This window comes from Cyprinodon variegatus, unplaced genomic scaffold, assembly GCF_000732505.1.
Source record: "Cyprinodon variegatus isolate N-32 unplaced genomic scaffold, C_variegatus-1.0 Scaffold4, whole genome shotgun sequence".
NCBI lineage: Eukaryota > Metazoa > Chordata > Actinopteri > Cyprinodontiformes > Cyprinodontidae > Cyprinodon > Cyprinodon variegatus.
The window spans coordinates 215,298-238,040 of record NW_015150457.1 but is presented as its reverse complement, the minus strand read 5'-3'; the positions used below and the strand labels follow the sequence as shown (position 1 = coordinate 238,040).

The following is a 22,743-nucleotide window of genomic DNA, read 5'->3' as shown; positions in this document are numbered from 1 at the left end:
CTCTGTTCGTGACTTGCCTCAGTGTTGTCTCTATGCATGCCTCTGCTCTGACTCCTGTCTCCCACATCGTGGTGAAAAGCAGTTTAAGATAAAAAAAAATAGATAAACACCTGCTGTAATAAATTTAGTTTGACTTCGATCGTATCGTTGAGTTAAAACCCAGCGTAGCTCCTCTCCTGTTAAAAAAAAATGGCTGCCCTGTTATGCTTTAGACATGGCCGATTCAACAACAGCCGTGTTGTTGAAAGAGCTCTGGTGCAGAACATCATCCCACGCAGATTTTACTCTCATCCAAAGTAGCTTTTTGGCTGGATGCAGTCATTAATCAGTGGTTGGTGACTTATATCCTGGACCTGGTGTAATTCTCTTTTAAAAATCGGCTGATAATACGTCAAATTGTTTTTGCCGTATTTCACAGGGTTTTGTGTTTTCTGTTCCATCTTGGTTGCCCACCACTGTCTGTTATAGTGTTGATGTCCGTACATAAAACATCTTCCACGTCTCAAGTAGTTGCTGACACTGTGCTTTCTGTCATGACAGGCTCCTAGCAGCCTCCTGGAAGCCCTTGAGCAGCATTTGGCCTCTTTAGAGGGGAAGAAAGTGAAAGACTCCACTGCAGCCAGCAGGTATAATAACTCTGCTATTATTGGCTGGTCAATAATACTTTTCTAATATGCTCCGTTTCCTTCTTTTTTTTCCTTTAATAAATATATTGTTTGACCTGCAGGGCCAGTACTCTATCAAACGCAGTGTCATCACTGGCCAGCACAGGGATGTCTTTCACTAAGGTGGATGAGCGGGAGAAGCAGGCGGCCCTTGAGGAGGAACAGGCCCGACTCAAAGCCCTTAAGGTTTGTGTAGTTTCTGTATGTTAAAGATCTAATCCATGATTGAGTCTGTGTTGTTTTTTTCTTTACTGGTACCTTTCTTTTACGTTGGGTAGGAGCAAAGGCTCAAAGAGCTGTCAAAGCGGCCGTCCTTTTCCACCACTGATACATCGCCGGTCTCCACCACCGGGGGCACCATCAGCACAGCACCAACCATTGACCTCTTCTCCACACCCAGCTGCTCAAATGGGTACTCCTTACACATAGTTACTCCATCAGTTTAAGAGGCAGAGCTACTGTGGGGATTATTTATTTATTTATTTTTTCCCAATTTGTTCTTCAATTTGCTCTCTAGCATCAAGTTAATATATTTGTTATTTGAAATATTTCTGTGTGCACAGTGAGAAAATTCTTTTAACTTTCCTGTGCTAGAAATAAGCAATAAAATTTTTTTTTTTTTAAAGTGAAGCGTATTTTTAACTATACTAGTTTCTAAGTTGATCATCCAATAATCTATGATGTATTGCTTCATTGGGGTGTAAATATGTCATGACACAGGTGCAGCCTCTGTGCTGGTACCTCAAAGCTCCACATTTTACTGCAAGACCAAAGGCTGGAATTTGACCCATTTTCTGAAAAGTATGAAAAGAAAAATGTGGAAAAGCTGTGTTTGTTTGTTTTTTTGTTTTTTTTTTCCATCTCCAATATTGTAAATGAACAAATGTTAATAATTCAGAATAAGCAGTGATGCATTTAAATTAGTTCTGGCTAATAAATAAATTGAATTGCATCAATTTAGTGTGATTAGATGCAATAGCTCAGACAGTAATCAACACTGTTTTCAATTGAGACCCAAATCCAGTCCTCTTCTCCTTCTTACGGTCATCACCATAAACGCTGAAGTGCTGGGAGGCACAACCCAGGGCTGTCATTGGTTGAGACGCCCCAGCGATGCCCATCCAAAGCAAATGTTGATCAACAACTCACCCTCCTAGGACCCATGGATTTGATTTTCTGTGAATATAAGGGGCAACGTTTTTTTTTTTTTTTTTTAAAGCACTAAACTTGGATTGAAATAATTGTTAGCATTTAGCAGCTGGTGTTTTAAGGCATTTAAATACCTTTACCTTTGCTTTACCAAATCAATAAGATTTTAGATTCTATCAATATTTTAATTTACGGTGCACATATTTAAAAATGGCCACCCCACAACATTTTTGAGTTAAGACACCTTTTATATTCTGGTTTCACTGGGACTGGGGGTTGTCAGCCAAATCCTACCTATGCTGTGCAATTTTCATAAATTAAACTAAATTACTAAAAATTTTGAAACTTCTGCTATAAATTATTCAAGTTGGCAGAAAAGCCATGACATGATCTTATTACACAATTGGAGACCACTTTCAGTCTTTCCTTGTTTCATGAGTTTTGGAACGCAAAGACTTCACAAAGTTGGGAGGTCAGTGTAATAATTTGGACCTTACTCAAAGGTCTGAATATTATGAAACTGCAAAAAAAAATTAAAGATCTGTAAATCTGGAGTTTGAAATCCATCTAAATCCTCTCTGGCTGCAATGAGGTGACACAACCTCAGACTAAACATGTCATTAGTTGGGTTTTACTGTTATGTGCGTCTCCTGCTCTTTAGGATGGTGTACATGTAGACACTTCCTCATATTTTTGTATACACTGAATGTGTTGCTGGCTAAAGGAGCCTTTTGTTCAGTTACCCATACAGAATTATGGTTCAGAAGAATCCCTCTAATTAAATGGTCTTTTTCTCTCTCTCTGTCTCTATTTTTCTGTGTCTGCAGTGCGGTCAAGATGGAGAGTGACCTTTTTGACCTGCAGCCAACCTTCCAGCCCTCCATGCAGTCGGCCTCCACGGGACTCCCAGTAGCCACAGCGTGGGCAGGTAAACCTTTGTTTTGTTCCTCTTCTCATCGTCCTCCAGCCAACGCCGTGGCTCTGCATGCTATCCTTCTCTTGTTGCTGTTGTCTGACTCTGTTCTCCTCCTCCTCTCCACTGTCATTTTCTGTCTCTCTCTTTTCTCTTTCCTCTGCCTGCATAGATCCTTTCACCTCTACTGAAGCTGGAGATGATTCCATGCCAAACCTTAATCCTTTCCTGTCAAAACTCGTTGTTGATGCCACTCACTTACCTGTCGTGTCTTCAGACGGTGTTAGCTTTTCCTCTAGGACATCTGGTCATGAAATGTTTGGTGGTAACAACTCATTTTGTTTCTCTTCCAACGTCTTGTCTCTCTTTCATATTTCTGTAGTTAAGAGCATGATTATCCTGCATGTTCAATGTTTTTTCTGTACAGATCTTTTTTCTCTACCTATTCTTACTGTTCTTACCAAGTTCAGATTAATATTAAAGGCCGACTTCTTCAGCTGCAGCTTCTTAGTAAAATATCTCTCTGATGTTTTGTTAGGCCTTATTCTGCATAACCAGCTGAAGGGACTCTGAAACCTTTACATGCTCCGCTGTACCTGCTGGGTGTTCAGTACTGCTCACTTTAAATGAAATCTACTGGGTACATTTACAGGAAGTGAGCGTCAAGCTTCAAATTTGTGTTTTAAAGCCAAAGGTGCTAACAGGCGAGGAAGAAGTTCTGCTGGGTGAATTGGAACCTCTTTCTAGCTTTCAGTGTCATTGGTCTAGTTTTTTTTTTAGTTTTTTTTTTTTTTTTAAATAACCCTTTTATTTTATTTTTTCACTTTTATTAATTATTTCTTTGTTTTTAAATAAAATGAAAAAATCTTGATCCCATGAGGAAAAAAAAAAATTCACCAAAGCATTAATGCTCAGGTTCTATGGGATAACCTTTTCATAGGGCTGGATGTTTACAAACCAACAATAAGATCTAATTTTTAAGATCAGGGGTTATACAATACTTGATTCAATATGTTTTTCTTTTCAGAAAGTAAATGTAGTAAGTTAACTCTTAATCAAAGCTTTGACAAAAATGTACATTTTTAACAAATAGCTGTAGTCTGAAAAAATAGCAACCTGGCATATAAAAAAATATAAACATAATCTATCGTGGATCCCAATACGGATAGTAAAGTCTGACACTTTAGAATATGAATCAGGATTACTTATGATTAAACAGTTATTTTGAAAGAAAACCCATAGCGTATTTATTTATTGACTCTCTTAAAGAAATTAGTATTTTTTGAGTTCTGATGAACGGTCTTTACAGGTAGAGTAATGCTTCAAATATTTGGTACAAATTTTTTTAAAGTAAATAAAAAAATAAAAAAAAAACCCTTCAGGTTTTGCACACATACAGGTTTACTTCTAAATTAAACCCATATATTTAACATTCATGTGCGGAGCAAAATTTTAGAACATAACATTCCTCTCACTCTTATTCTGCTTGGTATTAATGGGGACACATTTTCCTATTTGGTTACTGTAGAGATGAAGGAAAAGGCGGTTTGCACCAAAACTTAGTCAGCACAAGTATGTCCTTGTTTTATTTATTTTGGTGCACTTAAGTACAACAAATGCGAAATGCAATAATCATTCATATTAATGCAATTCTAAGGTGTTTATTTATGCAAGATCTCTTAGGCAGAGATTAGATTAAATAAAAACTAAGTAATTATTAGCATTTCCAAATGGTCATGTTGTAGAAAAACCTTTATTTACTGACAACTAAAACTTGTTTTAAACCTCTATGAACTGCCACTTTAAAAGGCATCTAATATAGTGAGTCCACATCATTTATCCTGGTTTATGGTTGACTGGTCCAGACGGCCAAGTTATGTAATTTTAGCGCCTATGCCTGCCTGATTTTCCACACTGTTCACTTAGGAGAGCGTATAACTACGGGGACTGCTCTCAGCGGGAAAAATATGGTTGAATTTCACCATCGCTAGCAGATTATCAACAACGTTTTTGAAAGAAGTTAACTCTCACTCTTAGTTTAACAAGAAGAGACTTTGAAAATGATGGAAACTGCTGTGTTTTCTACTTCTACATGTCTGGTGCTGTAAGCTTTCAGTTTGGTTCTTGAACGCACCTTAGTCACCAAAATATTAGGTATGTGGGAGGGGGCACCGCATTGGAGTATTAAAACTTCAAACTTGTTTCGCACAAAACATATGAGTGTCCAGCATAACCCAGCCTTGAGTCAGCTGTTTAGGAACGCACATTTTTTTTTAGTCTGTTACTGAGACATTGGTGAAAGAAAGGTGTTGCACAATTTTAGCTTTGATAACTCCGAGTATGAATTTCATGTTGTTCCACAGATTGTTTTGCTGTTGAGTGAGACAATCGTTATTGATCTGTGTCTTACTGTCCAGCATTTTCCTGATGGATTTCACTGTCTTGACGTTTTTTGCTAAAGTCTGCTGCTCTTGTTGTTAAGGCTGCTGATAATTTTGCCCCCGTGTTTTATCATAAGAAGCAGCTTTAGTTTTTTTAATGCCCGACTTTTCCGAATTCAAAACAGTGGCATAGGCTATGGGAAGTGGTGTGGCAACTTTCACCCTTTTTTCAAACGTTTTGTTACTCTGTCTTTTTGTTTTGTTTTTTTTCCCTATCATTTTTGCCTATTATTTACTTTCCCAAAAAGGATCTCATATTGCAAGTTGGTTCAGCCTTTAGAGTAGCGTCAATTTGGATCGGTTACTAGACTTAATTTTGCACGATTGCAAAAACTATGAAATTATACACATTTTTATTTTTTTTTTGTATATAACAGATGATTTATAGCCAAAATATATTTGATTATTTGTTATACCTTAACTTTTAGTAATTTTCTGCTAATATTGAATTAGACTATAGTCTAATTTGATATAAATAAGAAAATAAATATATTCACTCTGCAGAGTTAGTGATTCATACCAACTCTCTAAGGGATCGTATTAAAGTGCAGCTGATTTTACATCTGCCATCTTCTGTGTATAAGCCAGATCTGATCCATGTCCTGCTGTTTATGCCCGTTTAGCTGCTGCTGCTCCTCTGTTCATGAACATCTTGCTGTTGCTTTGTGGTGCTCAAATGATGTAGAGCTTTAAGTTTAAACCTGTTCTTACACTATTTTTTAATTCTCCAGATCGTTACAATCCCTTTACTGACACAAACTCATCCGTTTCAACCAATTACAAACGCACAGTGCGGATAGAACACTCCATCTCAGGTACTATGATGGCTCACCGCCTTAACCTATGTTTGCTGGCAAACATAGACTGCTATACAAAACTCCACTGAGCCATTGTTGGAGAACTATAACAGACTTTTTGGAAATAAAGGAAGAGTTTTACATTTTGGGATATTTATTATTATCTAACTTTAAATATTGTTCGCAAAGTATAGGAAAATCAACTAAATAAACATAAAACCAATAAATGCGTGAGGAAAAAATATTAAAATGATGCAAAACTTATAATCCCTCCTTGTGGCAACTTTCTAGCTTCGAAATAAATAAATCAGTAAAAATGTGGTAGTTTGTAGCAAAGGGAAACAAAATAAACATCCTGGGAATTCTTATTCACAAATCCAACATCTGTATCAGACTAGATCTGTTTCTTAGTCTGAAGTTATAGAGGGTTGTCACGTCTATGATCTGTTTTAACAAAATGTAAACAAGAACAAGAACCTCCTCCAAGAATGGTGAGTCCATATTTTCTTTCAGTATGATTGGGTCTTAATGCAAAAATACCTAAATTAAGTTGTGATAAAGTCAACCTTAAAATCATGACTCCCCTGACTTAATGGGGATCATAGCCTTCACGTTGAAGACGCCTAATCTAAATGAGTGTAGTGTCTTTGCAGGTTAAATAAATCGTCAGGGTCAGTTGAGCTGGTGTGGGATGATCAGCAATATTCCTGCCATTCGGATGTCGTCGCCCATTAGCTGATGAATCACTACTCCTTTTTTTTTCTCTCCATCTATCACCCTTATATAAAAAGTGCATGCTTAAAATCAAGAAGACCAATTCCCAAAATGTTTAACTTAACCTTTATTACCTTCTGGGTTGCTACATTTTTGTGATGTCGTGTTTTATTTTTATAATTATTTAGCAACAACAGAGAAAAAAAAACCCTGTCAATTTTAAAAAGATGAAAGCACTTCTCATATTTCCTGTACTGCTTCTGTCATTCCTCACCCTTTTCTGTCCCTGACGTGCTTTTACTCCTCTTTTCTTTCTTCCCGTTTCTCTCCTCTTACTCTTGCTGCTTGATGTGGCCTGTCAGACTCCTTCTGTGGTCCAGCCTCCGTTGCTCAGCATCTCCCACATCAGGCTCCCTTCCCCACTGAGCCCTCTACTGTAGCAGGTCTATTCAGAGGTAGAGTATTCTAGGCTCTCTCCAGCAGATCAAATCCAATTTTCTGCTCTGCTGAAGGAATCCATCTTCTCTCTATGAGAATCTTGTTTGGAACTGCGGTCCAATCTTGTACCTCTGTTAGTCACTTTTCTTATCTCTTTCCAAAGGATACTCGACGCCTCAGGCCCCTCCACAACCGCCAGCAGGGGGACTACAGGTGGACTTTGAGTCTGTTTTTGGAAACAAAGCAGCTGGCAGCAGCAGCCTCAACTCTGATGGTGAGGAGCTGAAGTAAAGAGCTGCAATGGGATGTTGTTGGTTGATAGATTTTCTTTATGTTACTGAGACAATTAATGATTTCTCAGGCAGGATCCAGTACCCTGTATGAAATGTATTAACAATAGGGCTGGGCAAAAGAATCTATTTAATCGATTTTGAATCGATTCCTTTAAAAATTTTGCAAAATCAATGTGTAGGGAATGAGATCCATTAGTTTTATAGTGATGCGCATGACGTTCACATTCAAATGAGATGGCGTGTGCAAATGCCGACCCAAGTAACACACTGCTGAGCAAGCTGTCCCAACTGAAGTCTGATGTGTGGAACCATTTTGGATTTGAAACAGCTAAAGATAATGTGCTGGATATTTGACATTACAGTGACTAGTGGCGCCTCGCATCTCGTGCTACAGACTACCAAGATTATTCAGCTGCAAATATAACCAATAGGTTGACTGAAGACATTAACAAAAGGGGGCTGACCAGCAAACACGCTGTAGTTGTTACAGACATGCTGCAAATACGGTTTGTGCAGAGAAGATAATGCAGCTTATGCATCTCTGCTGTGTCACGTCTGTTTGCTCGAGTGAGACTTCACTTTTTTACTTTTCACAAATAAGTTTCCACTTTTTACAGAGCTTTGTTCACATCTCAAGTTTAAACTGTCTGATTTACAAGTTTGAACTTTGTGTTTAATATGACAGGAAAAATTAAAATGCATAAGTATTTTGAAACACAGTTGAACCACTTTCATTATTGTAAAAACAGTTTGAATTGAAATTAATCGATTTAGAACTGTATGAATCAAAATCGAATCAATTCAGGACTTTGGCGAAAATACCCAGCCCTGATGAACATCTTAGTGAGTGACCAACACAGTTGTGCTTAATGGGAAGGAAATAGAAATGATGCATGGTTTTCTGGTACATAAGAACAGCTTGTTACCTCCCTCTGACATCCAAGAATAAAATCCTCTGCAAATAATTTCCTTTAGAGGTCACCTCATCGGAACCTAAACTTAATCTCACATTAAATAGAGCTGTTCTTTGAAGATATTAGTAAACTTCTTCATAAAGACCACGAATCACAGCAAGCAGCTCAAGGTTACATTTTCAAGCACTTAAATTAGGCTTAAATTAAAACTCTTTAGTTTACTCAGAGCAGTGTTCAGGCCCAAATATCTAAATAAAAAGCTCACCACTCAGCAGCAAATTGCCAAGACAGGGCGGCGCGCCCAAACTGACAGGCTACTGGAGCTGCTGAGGTCCTTCTCTACAGAAGGACTTTTACTTCTCAATTCTACAAATTTAGCTTCTAAAAGAAAAAAAAACTAAAAACATACTTTATTATCTGAAGCAAAACCTTTCCGATGTGTTCAATGGGTTTAATGTCTACATTAGTCTTCTTAGAGTTTTTCAGGGACATCTACCTCCTTACTGTTAAGGTTCAAAACAATCCTTCCATTTTATAAATGTGTAAATGATAAAACTGATTTTCTTTTACCTCAATAAAGTTAGCAATATTTTTAAATGTGTGTTTTAATCAGTCCTGTTTTTCCTATCAGATCTTGCTGGAGGCATCCTGAAACCGACTCTTGCTGGCTCCAACCTGGCGTCCAATCAGCAGCCTGAGAAGCTTGTGTCAGATGACCTTGACTCTTCCCTGGCCAACCTTGTCGGCAGTGAGTGTGGCGCTTTATGCTGTTGTGCTCTAATGAGCACACATCTTCATTAGGACAAAAAAGTTGCCAGAAAACTTAGACTAACCGCTGCTTGATGAATGTTGCCTTCCAGACCTGGGCATCGGAAACGGCACGATGAAGAAGTAAGTGCTGCTTCATGGCACGCCGTCTCAGCTCTGCGCTGCATTCTGACGCTAACGTGAGATCTGTAATCCACAGTGACATGCACTGGAGCCAGCCAGGGGAGAAGAGGATGACTGGCGGCACCAACTGGCAACCCAAGGCGGCCCCAACCACAACCTGGAACCCTGTTTCCATGGTGACACACACATTTATGTCTGCCTCTGCCATACTCCTCCTCAGTTTTATCTTTTAATTCCAAACTTCTCCCCCTAAAGCGTGATCGTAGATCTAAAGCAAACTTTAAACCTTACCAGAATGTTTATATTCCTAACTTTTTATTTGGGAAAACCAACGATACAAAGTGCCTTACAAAAGTATTTATATCCCTGGACTGTTTTAGGTATCAACCATAAACCTCAGTGTTTAAACTTTGTTTGATAGAACATTGAGAATGGTTAAGGAACGATAAGGTGTCTCCCTCCTCTGTTAGTAAAAAAATAAGATCTGAAAAGTCTGGCATGCATTTATATTCAGTGTGAGTCTTTAATCTGTGGAACCACCTTTCTCTGAACAAGGTATGCTCCACATCGCACCACGTTTATGTCCTTTATTAACAGAGAAGCGTGACAAGCTCAAGCAGAATTGATGGAAATGGTTCATGTGAACATCTTCTTTGTTTTTTAAGTCTTGCAGGAGATTAGCTGAATTTGAATGTGGATTCTAACTGGGCCTGTCAGACATACCAATAGGTTTCTGTTTAAACATTCCTCTGCACCTTAAGCAATAATAGACTTTATTTTCTTCCTTGTCTTTGATCCATATGAGGTCTAGATTTTACTGCAGACCTACATATGTAAATAAGGTCTTTTGCCAAGTCAATTCCTTTTACAACGCAACATCTTTTTTAATGCCACTCTAACCCTCATCTCTCTTTTGTTACGAAAAACACAATTTATAAAACTTTAATTTGTATATATATATTTTTTTTTTCATTAGCGTTAATTTTTTTATTCTGCCTCATCTTCTGTGGAAGCAGCCATGCTTGGGGGGGAAAAAAATAAACTTTTTAATAATTTTTTTTTTTAGTTATGACCATAAAGCTAAATGTTGAGTTGGACTGCTCCATTAAATCTGAGTTTTAAAATGACGAGAAAAAGTTTTAAGGGGTTTGAAAACTTCTGTAATGCAGCTAATTGAATTAGCTGTGTTGGAGCAGAAATGGATCAGAACCATTTGAGACACCGCTCCCTGAAGGTCAAAAGGTTTACAGCTCCTCTCAGATACTTGTTATCTTAACAGGTAAACACAGATTTTAGATATTTCACATCTATTTAAAAGAAGTAGGAACATTTAGGTCTGATTAAAAAGTCAAGTATTTATCACAGATTATTTAGAGGCTTCAGTCAAAGGCTTTTCCTCCCCGTTTGCTCTTTTTGTCTGGTTCTATTTGTTTCATTGTTTCTAAATCAGATGTTTTTTCCTGGAATTGACACCCATCTGGGCTTGGTGCTAATTAGTCAGTGATGTATCTCGTCAAACTGAGATGTCCCAGTGACTATCTGTTCCTGTGGTTTTCCCTCAAAGCAAACCACAGGATCAGAATAGTGATTTAAGTCAGTTAAAGCTGCAATATGACTTGATTCTCTGGATGTTTTGCTAAAAATTCATCCCAATCTCTTTGTCTCCCATCAGCCACCATCAGTCATGGCCTTCCCTGCCACTACACCCACGAGCATGATGGGATACGGCATGGTAAGTTTTCTGTTCAATTATCGCTTCAGTAATTACACCCTATATATTATAGGTGTTAGAAATCAGTTCCACAAACTTAGCCAATTTACTTTTGAAGGAGAGATTCATTAGCTTTGAGATTTTGGAAATGTTTGCTACAGACATTTAGGACTATTTCTAATACTTTGTGCTGCCAAGGACGAAATGAATAAATAGATAAATTGAATAAACAGCCAATGTCCAAATATAACACTGTTTAATAATTTGTTATGAAAAGTCTAATAACATTTCTCCTTAATGATCAACTAAATCCCCAACTTTGTGTTTCATGTTCCATAGACGTGTCTCAGACTTAAAAAAAATGATGGCATCAGTATTTTTTTTCATTATTTATAGGTATTTATGATAGAGGTGTGTTTCAGGAATAGAAAATTTATTTAGTTTCAGAAATTAAAATAATGGGACAAAAATGGTCAGACCTGCTGTAGAGTCTTAAACAGTGATACCATTTGAAGTGTTTCCTTTCTGTTAATTATAATTAATGGCTTTAAACAATATAAAAATGATCAGTAAATATTTTTGTATCATCAGGATAATTGATGCCGATATGTCAATTCATTAAAAGTACGGCCATACACTTTACTGTTGATGATTAAACCCTAGGCACACTATATGCAGCTGATTGGTCTATAGGTCTGCTGATGTCATAAAGGAAATAAGTTAACTTCAGTGGCTGATCTCCATTGTTGGGTTTGGTGTGTCTGTGGGTTTTTATCGCACACATTTTTCAGTTTGATTAGTAGGTCATGCTGGAAATCTAGATCTACATATAGTTTCAGCAGAAGGAAGCCTCATCCTTTACCACAGGAATATGGATTCTATTCATCTCCTCCTTTCCTTCACATTATGGAACCTTGTTTACAAAATATATATATTTTTTTATTATTCTTTGGACCACCAACAATATTCCAGTGATTTGTCTCCTTATCCTAGTGGAGATGCTTCTGATTATGTCACTAATTCAAGAACACAACTAAGGTAGCTGTTCTAATGTTCTGCTTACATATGTGAGGTGACTTCCTGGTGCATTGCCCCTGACTTAAGCTCTTGCCCTCTCAATTTCCCTCAAAGGCTTGACTGAGGACCCTTTTCCCCTTTTATCAATTTTCTGACATGTTTGGATACTGCACTCTGTAACCAGCCAGTCTCTTCTGCAATGGCCTTTTGTGGATTCCCATCGTTGTGGAAGTAACCTCTGACTAAAGATGGACTGATCGTCAGCAAATTTTGGCCTATATTCGTGGGGGTCTTATTTTTGTTTTTTTCTTTTATCTGTGCATTTTGCAGCCATGCTGTGAGCACATGTGGGGAGCATGCATTGCCATTCCCCTCAATTTGCTGCAAATTAGTTTTATTTTCTTCAGTAATAGATGTTTTTTTGTTGTTGCTGTTGTTGTTGTTTAAAATGAGACCTGTATAATATCTGTTTTCATTTAATTTTTATTTTTTTAATATAAGGAAGGAAAAGCAATAGTTACTCAAAGAATCGTCCCAAAGAAATACAAACATCACTTACTGAGGATCTATTAGACTGATGTCAAAATAATCTGTATTGGATTTAAGAATCCTGTATCAGTCGGTCTCTACCTCTGACCATCTGCTGGACCAGTCAGAAGTTATAACTGTGTTTCTTTTTAATCAGTCGTACATTTTAGATCTCTGATAGACTCGATTTTTTTAGGCTTTCTTTAAGCTATATTCTTAAAAAAAATGAATAAATTAAACATTTAAAGGATATAACTCTGTGTGGGATAAATTGGTAGTTTCACTCTTCGAGTCGAGTGACTGCAATAAGTTCACTTTAATGTTTAAAACAATTTTGATGCATCAGTACAATCGTTTTCAGTCCCATACAGTTGGTGGTGTTAGCAAATGTTTTCTAGGAATCGTTTTCTTGTAGTTGAAATGACTGATGTGATTTGCAGCCTCCACAGATGGGCTCCATGGGGATGATGAATCCACCCACCATGATGTACACCCAGCCCGTCATGAGGCCGCCCAATCCCTTTGGCTCTGTGTCCAGCGCTCAGGTTTGTGCAAGGCTCAGTCTCCTCAGGTGGAGTACGTGGTGTGTTCAATGTGCAGTGTTGTGAACCCCGGTTAGTGACTGTGAAAGCTTTGTTGTCAGTGTGAATACTGCTGAAGATGATGACAGTTTTAACAAAAAAAAAAAGAAGTCTTCACTCGCTGGAGCTGAAACTAACGACAACAAAAACTGAAGAATCATCTTCTGTTTCGACTTCCTGTTTCCAAAAAGCTCCTCTTTTTATTTTAATTTGTTTGTATTAACCCATCTATCATACATCACAGCCTCTCCAAACTAATCTCATCCCTACTTCAGTCTCTGTACTGACTCTGACTTCTCCTCTGGTCCTCCTACTTCCTGTGTTAGCCCTCTGCAGCCTCTAGTCCTTCCAGCCAGAGTCCTCTCCGAGCCCCTGGACAGGACCCGTTTGCACACCTCTCTCTCAAGGATTTCTTGTAGAGCATCTCTTTAGGTACATCATGCTGTTTGCTTGCAGAGGCACCTGCATGCGTGATCCGACCAGCGCTGATGCATGTTTGCTTTTGTTTTATTTATTTTATTTCAAAGCCCTAATGTCCTTTCCAGTGGATCATGCACTGCATATGTTACTTATTGTTTATTTTTGCTTTACTTGGCTTTTTGGGTTACCTTGCATGGATGTCTTTCTTGTTTTGTCTGACTGAGACTGACGCATCTTGGTCCTTTGTGCTTTCACTTACATGATTCGTGGCTTAAAGCAGTTTTTTCTTTGCCTTGCAGCTACTGCTATATTTAACTTATTGTATGTTTGCTAAGCTTTGTCCCTTCAGGGTAAATACTGTTACTGCAGGTTCGTAATATAAAGCTGACATGTCAAACTGTTCTTTATGCACCAAACCACACAGAACATGTTCAGTCAGGGAATATAAAACTTTTCACTGTTAAAAATATGCATTTATTCTCAAATCTGTCAATTGAAGAAAGAAAAAAAGACACTGCTGAAAGTGTACTTTTTTTTATTAAGGTTAATCTACTTAATTATATATTATTATCAATCTACAGCTTTCCTACATAGTCTAAGGTATTTTGTTACACCAAAGCACAAACCCCACTTCTATAAGCTTCAGTCAACACAATAAAAACTAAATTATAAAACATGCGCCAGCTTATTCAGAAATATATATACTTTTTTATTAAAAATCAACATTTAGTTTGACTTTTAACATTGCTCCAAAAATATTTTAGAGATAGAGATTCAACAGTTCTTAATTTAAGCTAAAATAACCCTGTCTTCATTTCTTAGTTTTTATCTATAATCTTATTGGCGCGCAGCTCTTTAATTTATAGTGCTTGCTAATATATTGTTTTTTCTGTCATGTTTTTGACATCTGGGTGCAAAACAAAGCTAAAGGTTCCTGGAATTGAGTTTAAAATGGAAAAAAGTGACAGATTATCAGTAGATTTTACTCTTTCTAAGAAGCCTGACGTAGTCCTACTCAATTCTAGTCAGAATATGAGTCTGATTCTGCTCCATAGAGCTGTGATTTTGGGGCGTGTTTTGAACGGACCAGGAAAAAAAATGCCTCTGTACTCAATTGGATAGATCTACAACCAATAAGAGCAACGGAGTGCGTGATGTATGTTAAGCCAGGCATAGTTGTTGTCAACAAAAATCAAAGCGTGCAGTTGCGCGCCTAGAATAAGAATATGAGACTTGATCGCGTTTCTCTTTTCCTCTTTTAAAATTAATTTGCTGTCGATATCTTCTAGAACAGACCTAATAGCAGAATCTACTCACCTCAACTCTCCGGCGGCAGCCATTGTTGTTGTCGCCCAAGCGCGCTTTGGTCACGTGGTTGATTACGTTACTGTTGATCATCTGTCCATCATCGTATAAAGCCCGCCCTGACAATTTGATTGGATCGCCAGAGGGTGGGCGATCATACTCGCGCTACTATGGAGCAGAGCCAGACCGAACTTCCCAACCTCAAACCTTGTGGGCGGGACTAAGTTCGGAATGGCACCCAGGCTACTTTCTAAGGCTTCTGTCCGACAAATTTGGACTGGTCGTTTGGAAATGTAAATTCAATCCAATCTAAATCTGTTGCAATTTTAAGAAATGTTTCCTTCTAATAATAGTTGTAATACTAATGATAAGAAAAATAATAATAAAAGGTTTAATATTAATTGTATACCAGTTTTAGAGGAAAATGTAGTCAACATGCTGATTTACAGCTTTGATCGTTTTCCTTTTTTTTTGCAAAATATATAAACTAAATAAATAAAAGGAATTCTGTTGTTGCTTGTTCCATTGTAGTAATGTGTGCTTCTGCTTTCTAGCTGAACTGGCAATAAAACAAACTATGTAACTCAACCTAATTAGATGAACATATTAGTCTTTTTAGACTAGACATTCCAGCTTTCTGTTTAGGGGGGGAAGCTTAGCAAACTGTGACTAAACTCTTATGATCGTCTGTTGGATTCAGCCTCTGTTTGACCCCCGCTCTCTGCTTTTCTTGCAGATGCAGTTCATGTAATTTGAAGGAAGTGTCTCTCAGAAGATGAAGCACTTAGCAGCAAAACCTTGTCCTCGTTGCCGTCTAACTCTTCAGAGAAGCAGCCCCCCACCCCCCCTCCCAAATACAGACACGTCGAGAATATAATGGTGCACCAACTGTCAGAAACCATTGTAACCATGTCCACACGGCGGTCGGCAGTAACTCAAACCCATTTTATTCTGAAATAACTAGGCCGACATGCCGAGTGATGCTGCTTTCTAACCTCCCCCCCACCTCTTTTTCGATGACTGCTTACTTGCCTTACAGTGTACTCTGTAAGGATGGTTCGGGTGCTCAGAAGCTCACGTTAAATTGGAGATTCTGAGGTTGGAAATGAAGGCTTCGATAGAGAGAGGGGAGGGGGAGCAGTTCTTCCCCTTCTTGATCCAATCATCAGTCATCCAGACCCTGCAGTTATTTAACCGTCACAAAGTAGTGATGCTAACAACGTTTACACCTGTTTAGTTTTTGTCTTTTTTACCGTGTTTACAGTAGACATTCCTTGTGTGTTGTTTGTATTTATTTATGATTATTGGTTTAAGATTGCCGGGGAGGGGGGGGGTTAATGTAAAATCTACAGTAAAATGATCACATTTGTGTGGGAGTGCTTCAGCATTAAACAAGGATTACAGACTATCATTAAGAGGTAGAGAAAAAAATAGATATTATATGAATTACACCTATTAAGCGGAATGATAGAGCACTAAATATTCTGAGTTTTGTGTTAAGAAAACTTCTGTTTTTTCCTACTAGATGAAAGATTTCACGATTTCCATTGTACTTACAGTGCAGGGGTTATAGTACCAGTCAGTTAACAGTATATAGTGTGCCTAGGGTTTAATTTGTATCGGATCCGTGTCCCCAACTAGTTTGGGGGGGAAAAAAAACAAATGACCACGAATCTGAAGGGTGGCACTGGGTGGTGGGCTCCATTTGCTTTAAGCTTGGCATGCCGTTGACTCACTGACTGTAATCAAGGCTGCCTTTACTCTGAATGTGAACGAGTTGTCTTCATGTTGCACACATCTTTCAACGCTGCAGTTTCTCAGAGAAAGAGCGGTGTCGTTGGGGAAGGGTGGGTGGGTCGGCTGAGTGGGTTGTGATCACACGAGTTGGGGTGGGGGGTAAAAAAAAAAAAAAAGATAAAAAGTGAGGGGAGCGGGTGTAAATTAGCTGTACAAAAGATCCAGAAGGAGCAGGGTAGAGCGGAGCAGCACTGTTGATCGGTGCCACATGTACATAAACACTCAACTGTTCTGTGAGCGAACAAACGTGAAAGATGTATGAAATATGAAAGCAATTCAATCAAATTTGACTCTACCTAAGTTTGATTCAGGATATTCTCTGCGTTTGTCTCCGCAGATATTTTCTTTATGTAATTAGATGGTGTAGCAGACAATGACTGAGGTCTTTTCTTTCTTTTTCAAATAAAGAGCAGCTTCCACAAACGTGTGTCTCTTTCTGTAGCTCTGCTCTTGTCATGTTGACTACAATGCTGAAGGCGAGGGACAGAAACTTTGTCGTTATCAAAATCGTGGCTAATGGGTATTTCTATGTTTAATGAATGTGAAATAACTCAATATTTTGTCATTTCAGGAAATAAAACCATCACTTTATTAGACATTTGATTTTAAGCCTTTCAGTTTTGATTATGGTTAACAGATTGTAAAATTGGAAAAATAAAAATCACTTGTAAAGAATGTTAAACATGTATAGGTTCCTTTAAAGATGTGAATTTGTTGGGCTTTCTGCATGACCCACTGTTCTTCCTAGTTATTGAGGGATTCTGGCTGCCAAATTAGCCGTTTGATGGCAGCCTTCAGGTCATCTGCATTGTTATAGGTGGGTAAAGTATCTACAGATTTAACTAAGAGAAGAGCTAATTTAACATTTTTCATTCAAGTAAAGAAAGTAGTCCAACACGTACTTGCTGAAAAGTTCTGTGTAATTGATGGGTCAAAACACACCGGATTTGTAATCAGATTGCAAATTCTGGCATTACAAACTATAAAATAGGAAAAATAAATGACAAAAAGGCAAATTCATGCAGAAGCAACACTTTTCCAAAAAAAAAATGTTTTTTATCATAAGCTCAGAACCTTTTTTTTTTTTTAGATAAGTAATTGATATAGATCAATACTTTACTTTTATCTGAAAGATTACTTTAAATTCACCTGATCTCCAAAAGCAAAAGTTTGAATTGGGCAGAATAACCAGAAATCATTCTGAATTAAAAGTAGCATTTTTCAATATATATGTATATGTGTATACCTAATTAAAAGTAAAAACTGAACTGTTTCTATTGCAGCAACTTCAGGAAACAAAAAAGCTGCGGAGAGAATGAGGTCGGGCCGTTCCTTGTCTGACGCTGGGATCAATATGGTGCTGATGTGAACTTTATTCACATCAAAGGTTTAAACAACATATCTAAAGTATAACTTGTTAAACATATAGTAGTTTACAGCGATTTGCATTGCAGTCAACAAAAAAATACAGTGGGTCACTCACCCACTGTCTGCCAGTGTAACTCAGGTGACTAATATACCCAATTACAAAACTCCTCCCAAATCTAATTGATCCATTCCCCTACAAACAGACATCAAACCAACAAATAACATACCAGGTATAAACTCAGACAAACGAATGTCAAAGCATCTTTTCATTTATGGCTCCTAGAACTACTTAAAATAGATTTTTTTTTTCCCCTTTCTGCTTAAACCCACTCAAGTAAATGCAACTTATTACTACCCACCTCTGGTGGTCTGGTGTCTCATTTTTGGACAGAAAATCAGGTCAGATGGACTCTAAGGCCAATGAATCGCAGAACCAAAGATCCAACACAAGCAGAACCCTAAATCCTCACCGATTGCTTTCCGACTAAACTTCACACTTGTTTCTGCTCCCCTCATCCTTATTTGGGACCTTTATTTTCCCATTAAAATTTAAACTTTATTTTCATATGGGGGCGGAGGAGCCAGCCGGGAGGCATCTGAAACAGATCCCGGTCGCCTCCCTCCAGGCATGTCTTATTGGGAGGAGGCCTCGTGGAAGGCCAAGGACAGGGGTGCTGAAGTCCAGTCCTCAAGAGCTGCTATTCCACAACTTTTTGATGCAACACATTTTTAAAACACCTGAATCAAATGAGTGCCTCGCTACCACGCCTCTGCTGAGCTAAATGAGGGGATTGAGGCTTTAGATTCTGGTGTGTTAGAAAAGAGATGCATCTAAAAGTTAGAGCATGGTAGCTATTGAGGACTGGACTGGCCTGGCCTAGGACATGCTGGAGCGTCTATGTCTCAGCTGGCCTGGTGTTGCCTTGGTGTCCCCCCAGAGCAGCTGGAGGAGGTGTGTGTGGATTGGGAAGTATGGGCATCTCTGGTTAGACTACTGACTTTGGGACCTGGGCCTGGATAAAGCAGAAGATATTTTCCCATTTTTTTCTCTATAACCCAGAGGACATCTGTAGCCCATGTGCTAGATCAGTCAGTTTTTTCTATTACACCTTTTCCCTCCACTTGAGTTTTTATAAAGATGCTTGGTTGAAACATTCTGAACAACCACCTTCTTCAGAAATTACCTTATCTTGTTTACTTACTTATGGAGGGTGAGTTACTGTCCTCTACACATCTGTTCTCTCAGCCGTATTTCCCACGATTGTGTATCCTAGTGACAGACTTTGATATCAAGAGTTAACTAAATACATGCAAATTTTAAGTTTTTTTTTTTTTTTTTTTAGGTAAATGCAGGATATAGTTTGCTCTGTACTTTATATATCCTAGTTTTTGAAATACTATTCTGATTGGAGCTTTTCTGATCCATTACAGCCACAAACCTTTAAGTATTTTATTAGGAGATAAGGTGAGAGGCTGAACACAAAATGTGCAGGTGATCAAGCTTACAGCTCAAGCATAAAATGGTGACATAATTTATGCATATGGTATTTCATAAATAATTTTTGTTCTATCAGGGCAGATTTAAGTAATTATTTATTAAGAAACTTGCGTTTCCAAATAATTATGAAATCCCTCTTTGAACACAAGGCCTTTATCCCTTGATGTGCTCTAAGGTCATAGAATCACCTCAGAGACACAGTGGGGGTGTTTATTCCTCCAAACTGGAGCACAGATGGTGAAACAGCTTCGTGTAGCTGCTTTAATTGCAGTCTGACCTCAGCCTGTCCTGTTGTGCCACATGGGAAGATGCTCACACCCTTTAGTCAAACATTCGCTGCATCTCGGCCACTGGCGACACCTGCTGGATGCAGCCTGTCACTGCAGCCCAAGTTAAACAGCGCGAGCTGCAAAAGAAAACAGCGGTTGGCATTAATCACCCAGGCCCACATTAAACAATATTAATTAGTCTGAGGAAGAGTACAGAAGGTTATATAACATAAAGGCTGGTCTTTATCTTGTCTTAGTCAGGTCCTCCCATCGTTATGCTGAGGCTCCGCCCCCTTCTCCTGCGCTCCTGTGAGCGCATCCAGCAGCAGCAGCACAGCTGAGACACCCTGAACAATTTATCCCTCCTTTTCTAACCATAAAAGTGGTCCTGAAAGGTGTCCTGTAAGGTAAGTCAAAATATAAACCTGTTTTCCGATATATTTTTATGACCTTTTGTCTTGAACAGAGAGAGAAAAAATATCTTATTGAAATTAAATTCAATATAAAGTTATCTAACCTGTTGCATTTCTCCAATAATTTCCAAACTTTATTGTCCATAACAAATGGAGCATTGGTATGTTTGATGCTGTGTCTGTACAAAATAATTTTACTGAAATGTGGAAATAAAAAGGCAAGTATGATTTACTTGATTTATATCATTATCTGAAAACTAGAATTAGTTCCCACTTACTGACCCTGTGTGGTGTTATTTACGCGCTGTCACACAGCCACGTCTAATTTAAATGTTAATGAATAAGAGAAAGTTCTCTTAAATCTTCAAGTTTTTAAAAAGGGGTACGAAACGGCTGGGGACAGGGGCGGAGCTAGATGGGGGGCCAGAGGTGGCCATAGGGTTAGCCAATCATTGGCCACCCCTAGCATCTTTTTCACACTGTAATACAGATGGCAGCAGTAATAATCTCAAGGGGAATGTTAAAACTTATTAATTTTTTCATATATTAACAATTACATGACAACTAAAACACTGTGCACATCAAAATACTAACATTAAAGTTGATATATACAGAATATTATGTCTCTGTTAGTCATCTAGGAGTCTTCAGTGAAATCATAGATGAATAACTACTTTAATAATAAATTAAACATCCACTTAAAGTAGATATTAGTACATGTAAATATTAATTTTATGCAAAACCATTTTTGAAAAGATGTTCACCCCAGAAATTTTGTCCTACACCTTTTATTTCAACAGCATGGGTGTTTAAATATATACGTCTATTTGTTAGCAAAGGCTGTAGGAAAGTTTAGTTTGCTTTATTTAGAAAATATGGATGTTGTGCTCATTCCTGCTGAAACAATCTAGATTGACTGTCAGGTTCTGTCGCCTATCTGCTTTCGGCCACCCCTCACTGTACATTGGTTTTTGACTGGCAAACCCTATCAAAATTTTCTGGCTACACCTCTGGCTGTTGTTAGAACTGGCGCATGGTTGGTACGAAATGCCTAACCTGCCCTGTGCGGTAGCATACCTCTAAAATCTAAAACCTTCAGGAATCACATAGTTAGCTCTAAGACGCCCTAAAAGATGAAATTAACTGTTTTGTTCATGCTATGCTCTTGTAGCTTTAGTCATTTCCTATCATTGAGCAGGAAAAAGAGCCACCTGCTCATAATTTAAAGAGAATAGTCTGCCAGGAGGCAGATTATTCTCTGGTTTAATTAGTCCAAAGTGTTAAAAGGGAGTTTTTCCTCTCCACTGTCGCTACAAGCATGCTTAGTGTGAGGGATTGCATTTGAGTCAATGAGTCGATGCGATCAACTGGTTTTCTTAGATAGAAAACTTTGAATCAATTTGACCGTATGATCTGGTGAACTGTAAAGTGCCTTGAGATGACATGTTGTGAATTGGCACTATATAAATAAGCTGAATTGTGTTCACTCTGGCTTCATCAGGGTGTGATAATTTTTCCCTTTTTTCATGAGTGTTGATGTTGGAACGAACTCTGACTGGATTCTCTTTGCAAGTCAAAAACCTGTGGATTTGCTAACTGACATTGTATTCATGTTTGAAAACAACAAATAGGTATTTTCTTATTAAACGTGTTAAAAATGTTAACAATCATCTTAACAAACAGACTCACTGAGATAACAAAAAGTTCAAATGAATGATTATGCCTAACGTTTTCCCACTTTATATTCTCTATCAATATGGTTTTATAACTGTCCCATGAGCTCTAACTATCCTAACTTCAGTAGATGTTCTTGTTGTCTTTGAGAACAAACAGAGCACACCAAGGTATATATAACATCCCTAAATGGGGATCAGAGCCAAAATACATATTAGATTAAAATCTGATCCTAAACCAAGGGTTCAATTACCAGAAGAATGGCAACATGTTGTTTTATAAAGGCTGTACACTGTTGGAGAAACGAATAAAACAGCTCAAACCTTTTTTCCCTCCAGTCCCAGGTCCTGAGTTGATCAAATGGGTGGTTGGTTAGACGCAGCACTCCTGGTTTGGTTTTCAACCACAAAATATTTTGGTTAGAAATAATTGTTGTTATTCTTAGTTTTATTCTGCACTGAAAATTGTTAGATTGCAACAATAAAGACGACAAACCAGTCATGTTTAAGGTATACAGACTAGCCCTCTAGTGCAAAGGAAATCTAGCTTTGCAATAGATGTAACACTGGCTCTATCACCATCTGTTTGAATAAAGTGTGACTTACCTAGATCTGGAACTACCTAAAGGTAAAATTTAAATGTGAATAAATGAACTCTCTGGTGAACCCTAAAGTTCCTCCTTTGATCAGATTAGGTTGTTGTAAAGTTCAACATGATGTGCTGTACAGTCTGACCCAGCTGAAACCAAACAAACTGACTCGCAATAAGTCCCCCATTGTTTGCTTGCTTCTGACCCACAGCAGGAATTTGGCTTTTGGTCGTAGAGATAACTCTAAAGTTTCTGAATGTTCACTCAAGATAATGAGTTTATGACAATAATAAGCCTTTTTATTAGGGATGCACGACATAATCGCCCCCCTATCGGTATCGGCCTTAAAACTGAATAT

The 22,743-nt window shown here is 38.1% G+C and overlaps 2 protein-coding genes across 10 annotated transcripts in view; both read left to right on the top strand.

Moving 5' to 3' along the window:
• Positions 1-16,428, top strand: part of picalm (phosphatidylinositol binding clathrin assembly protein) — a 32,699-nt gene extending 16,271 nt beyond the window's left edge. The window contains exons 10-24 of one of the 8 annotated variants that reach the window (XM_015372637.1): positions 541-626; positions 728-851; positions 944-1,077; positions 2,642-2,742; positions 2,900-3,052; positions 5,900-5,983; positions 7,042-7,134; positions 7,281-7,391; positions 8,956-9,072; positions 9,185-9,215; positions 9,292-9,391; positions 10,888-10,947; positions 12,912-13,016; positions 13,379-13,484; positions 15,514-16,428. In XM_015372637.1, coding sequence (XP_015228123.1) covers positions 541-626; positions 728-851; positions 944-1,077; positions 2,642-2,742; positions 2,900-3,052; positions 5,900-5,983; positions 7,042-7,134; positions 7,281-7,391; positions 8,956-9,072; positions 9,185-9,215; positions 9,292-9,391; positions 10,888-10,947; positions 12,912-13,016; positions 13,379-13,471 — 1,392 coding nt within the window. In that variant the 3' untranslated portion in view covers positions 13,472-13,484; positions 15,514-16,428. The remainder of the gene's footprint in view (positions 1-540; positions 627-727; positions 852-943; positions 1,078-2,641; positions 2,743-2,899; positions 3,053-5,899; positions 5,984-7,041; positions 7,135-7,280; positions 7,392-8,955; positions 9,073-9,184; positions 9,216-9,291; positions 9,392-10,887; positions 10,948-12,911; positions 13,017-13,378; positions 13,485-15,513) is intronic. The other 7 variants (XM_015372647.1, XM_015372656.1, XM_015372666.1 and 4 more) reach the window with 7 other exon arrangements.
• A 3,589-nt stretch (positions 16,429-20,017) lies between these two features.
• The window catches only part of LOC107083708 (synaptotagmin-like protein 2), a 29,881-nt gene continuing 27,155 nt past the window's right edge, over positions 20,018-22,743 (top strand). For both annotated transcript variants that reach the window (XM_015373141.1, XM_015373133.1), the window contains exon 1: positions 20,018-20,116. The gene's annotated coding sequence lies outside the window, so the exon portion shown is untranslated. The remainder of the gene's footprint in view (positions 20,117-22,743) is intronic.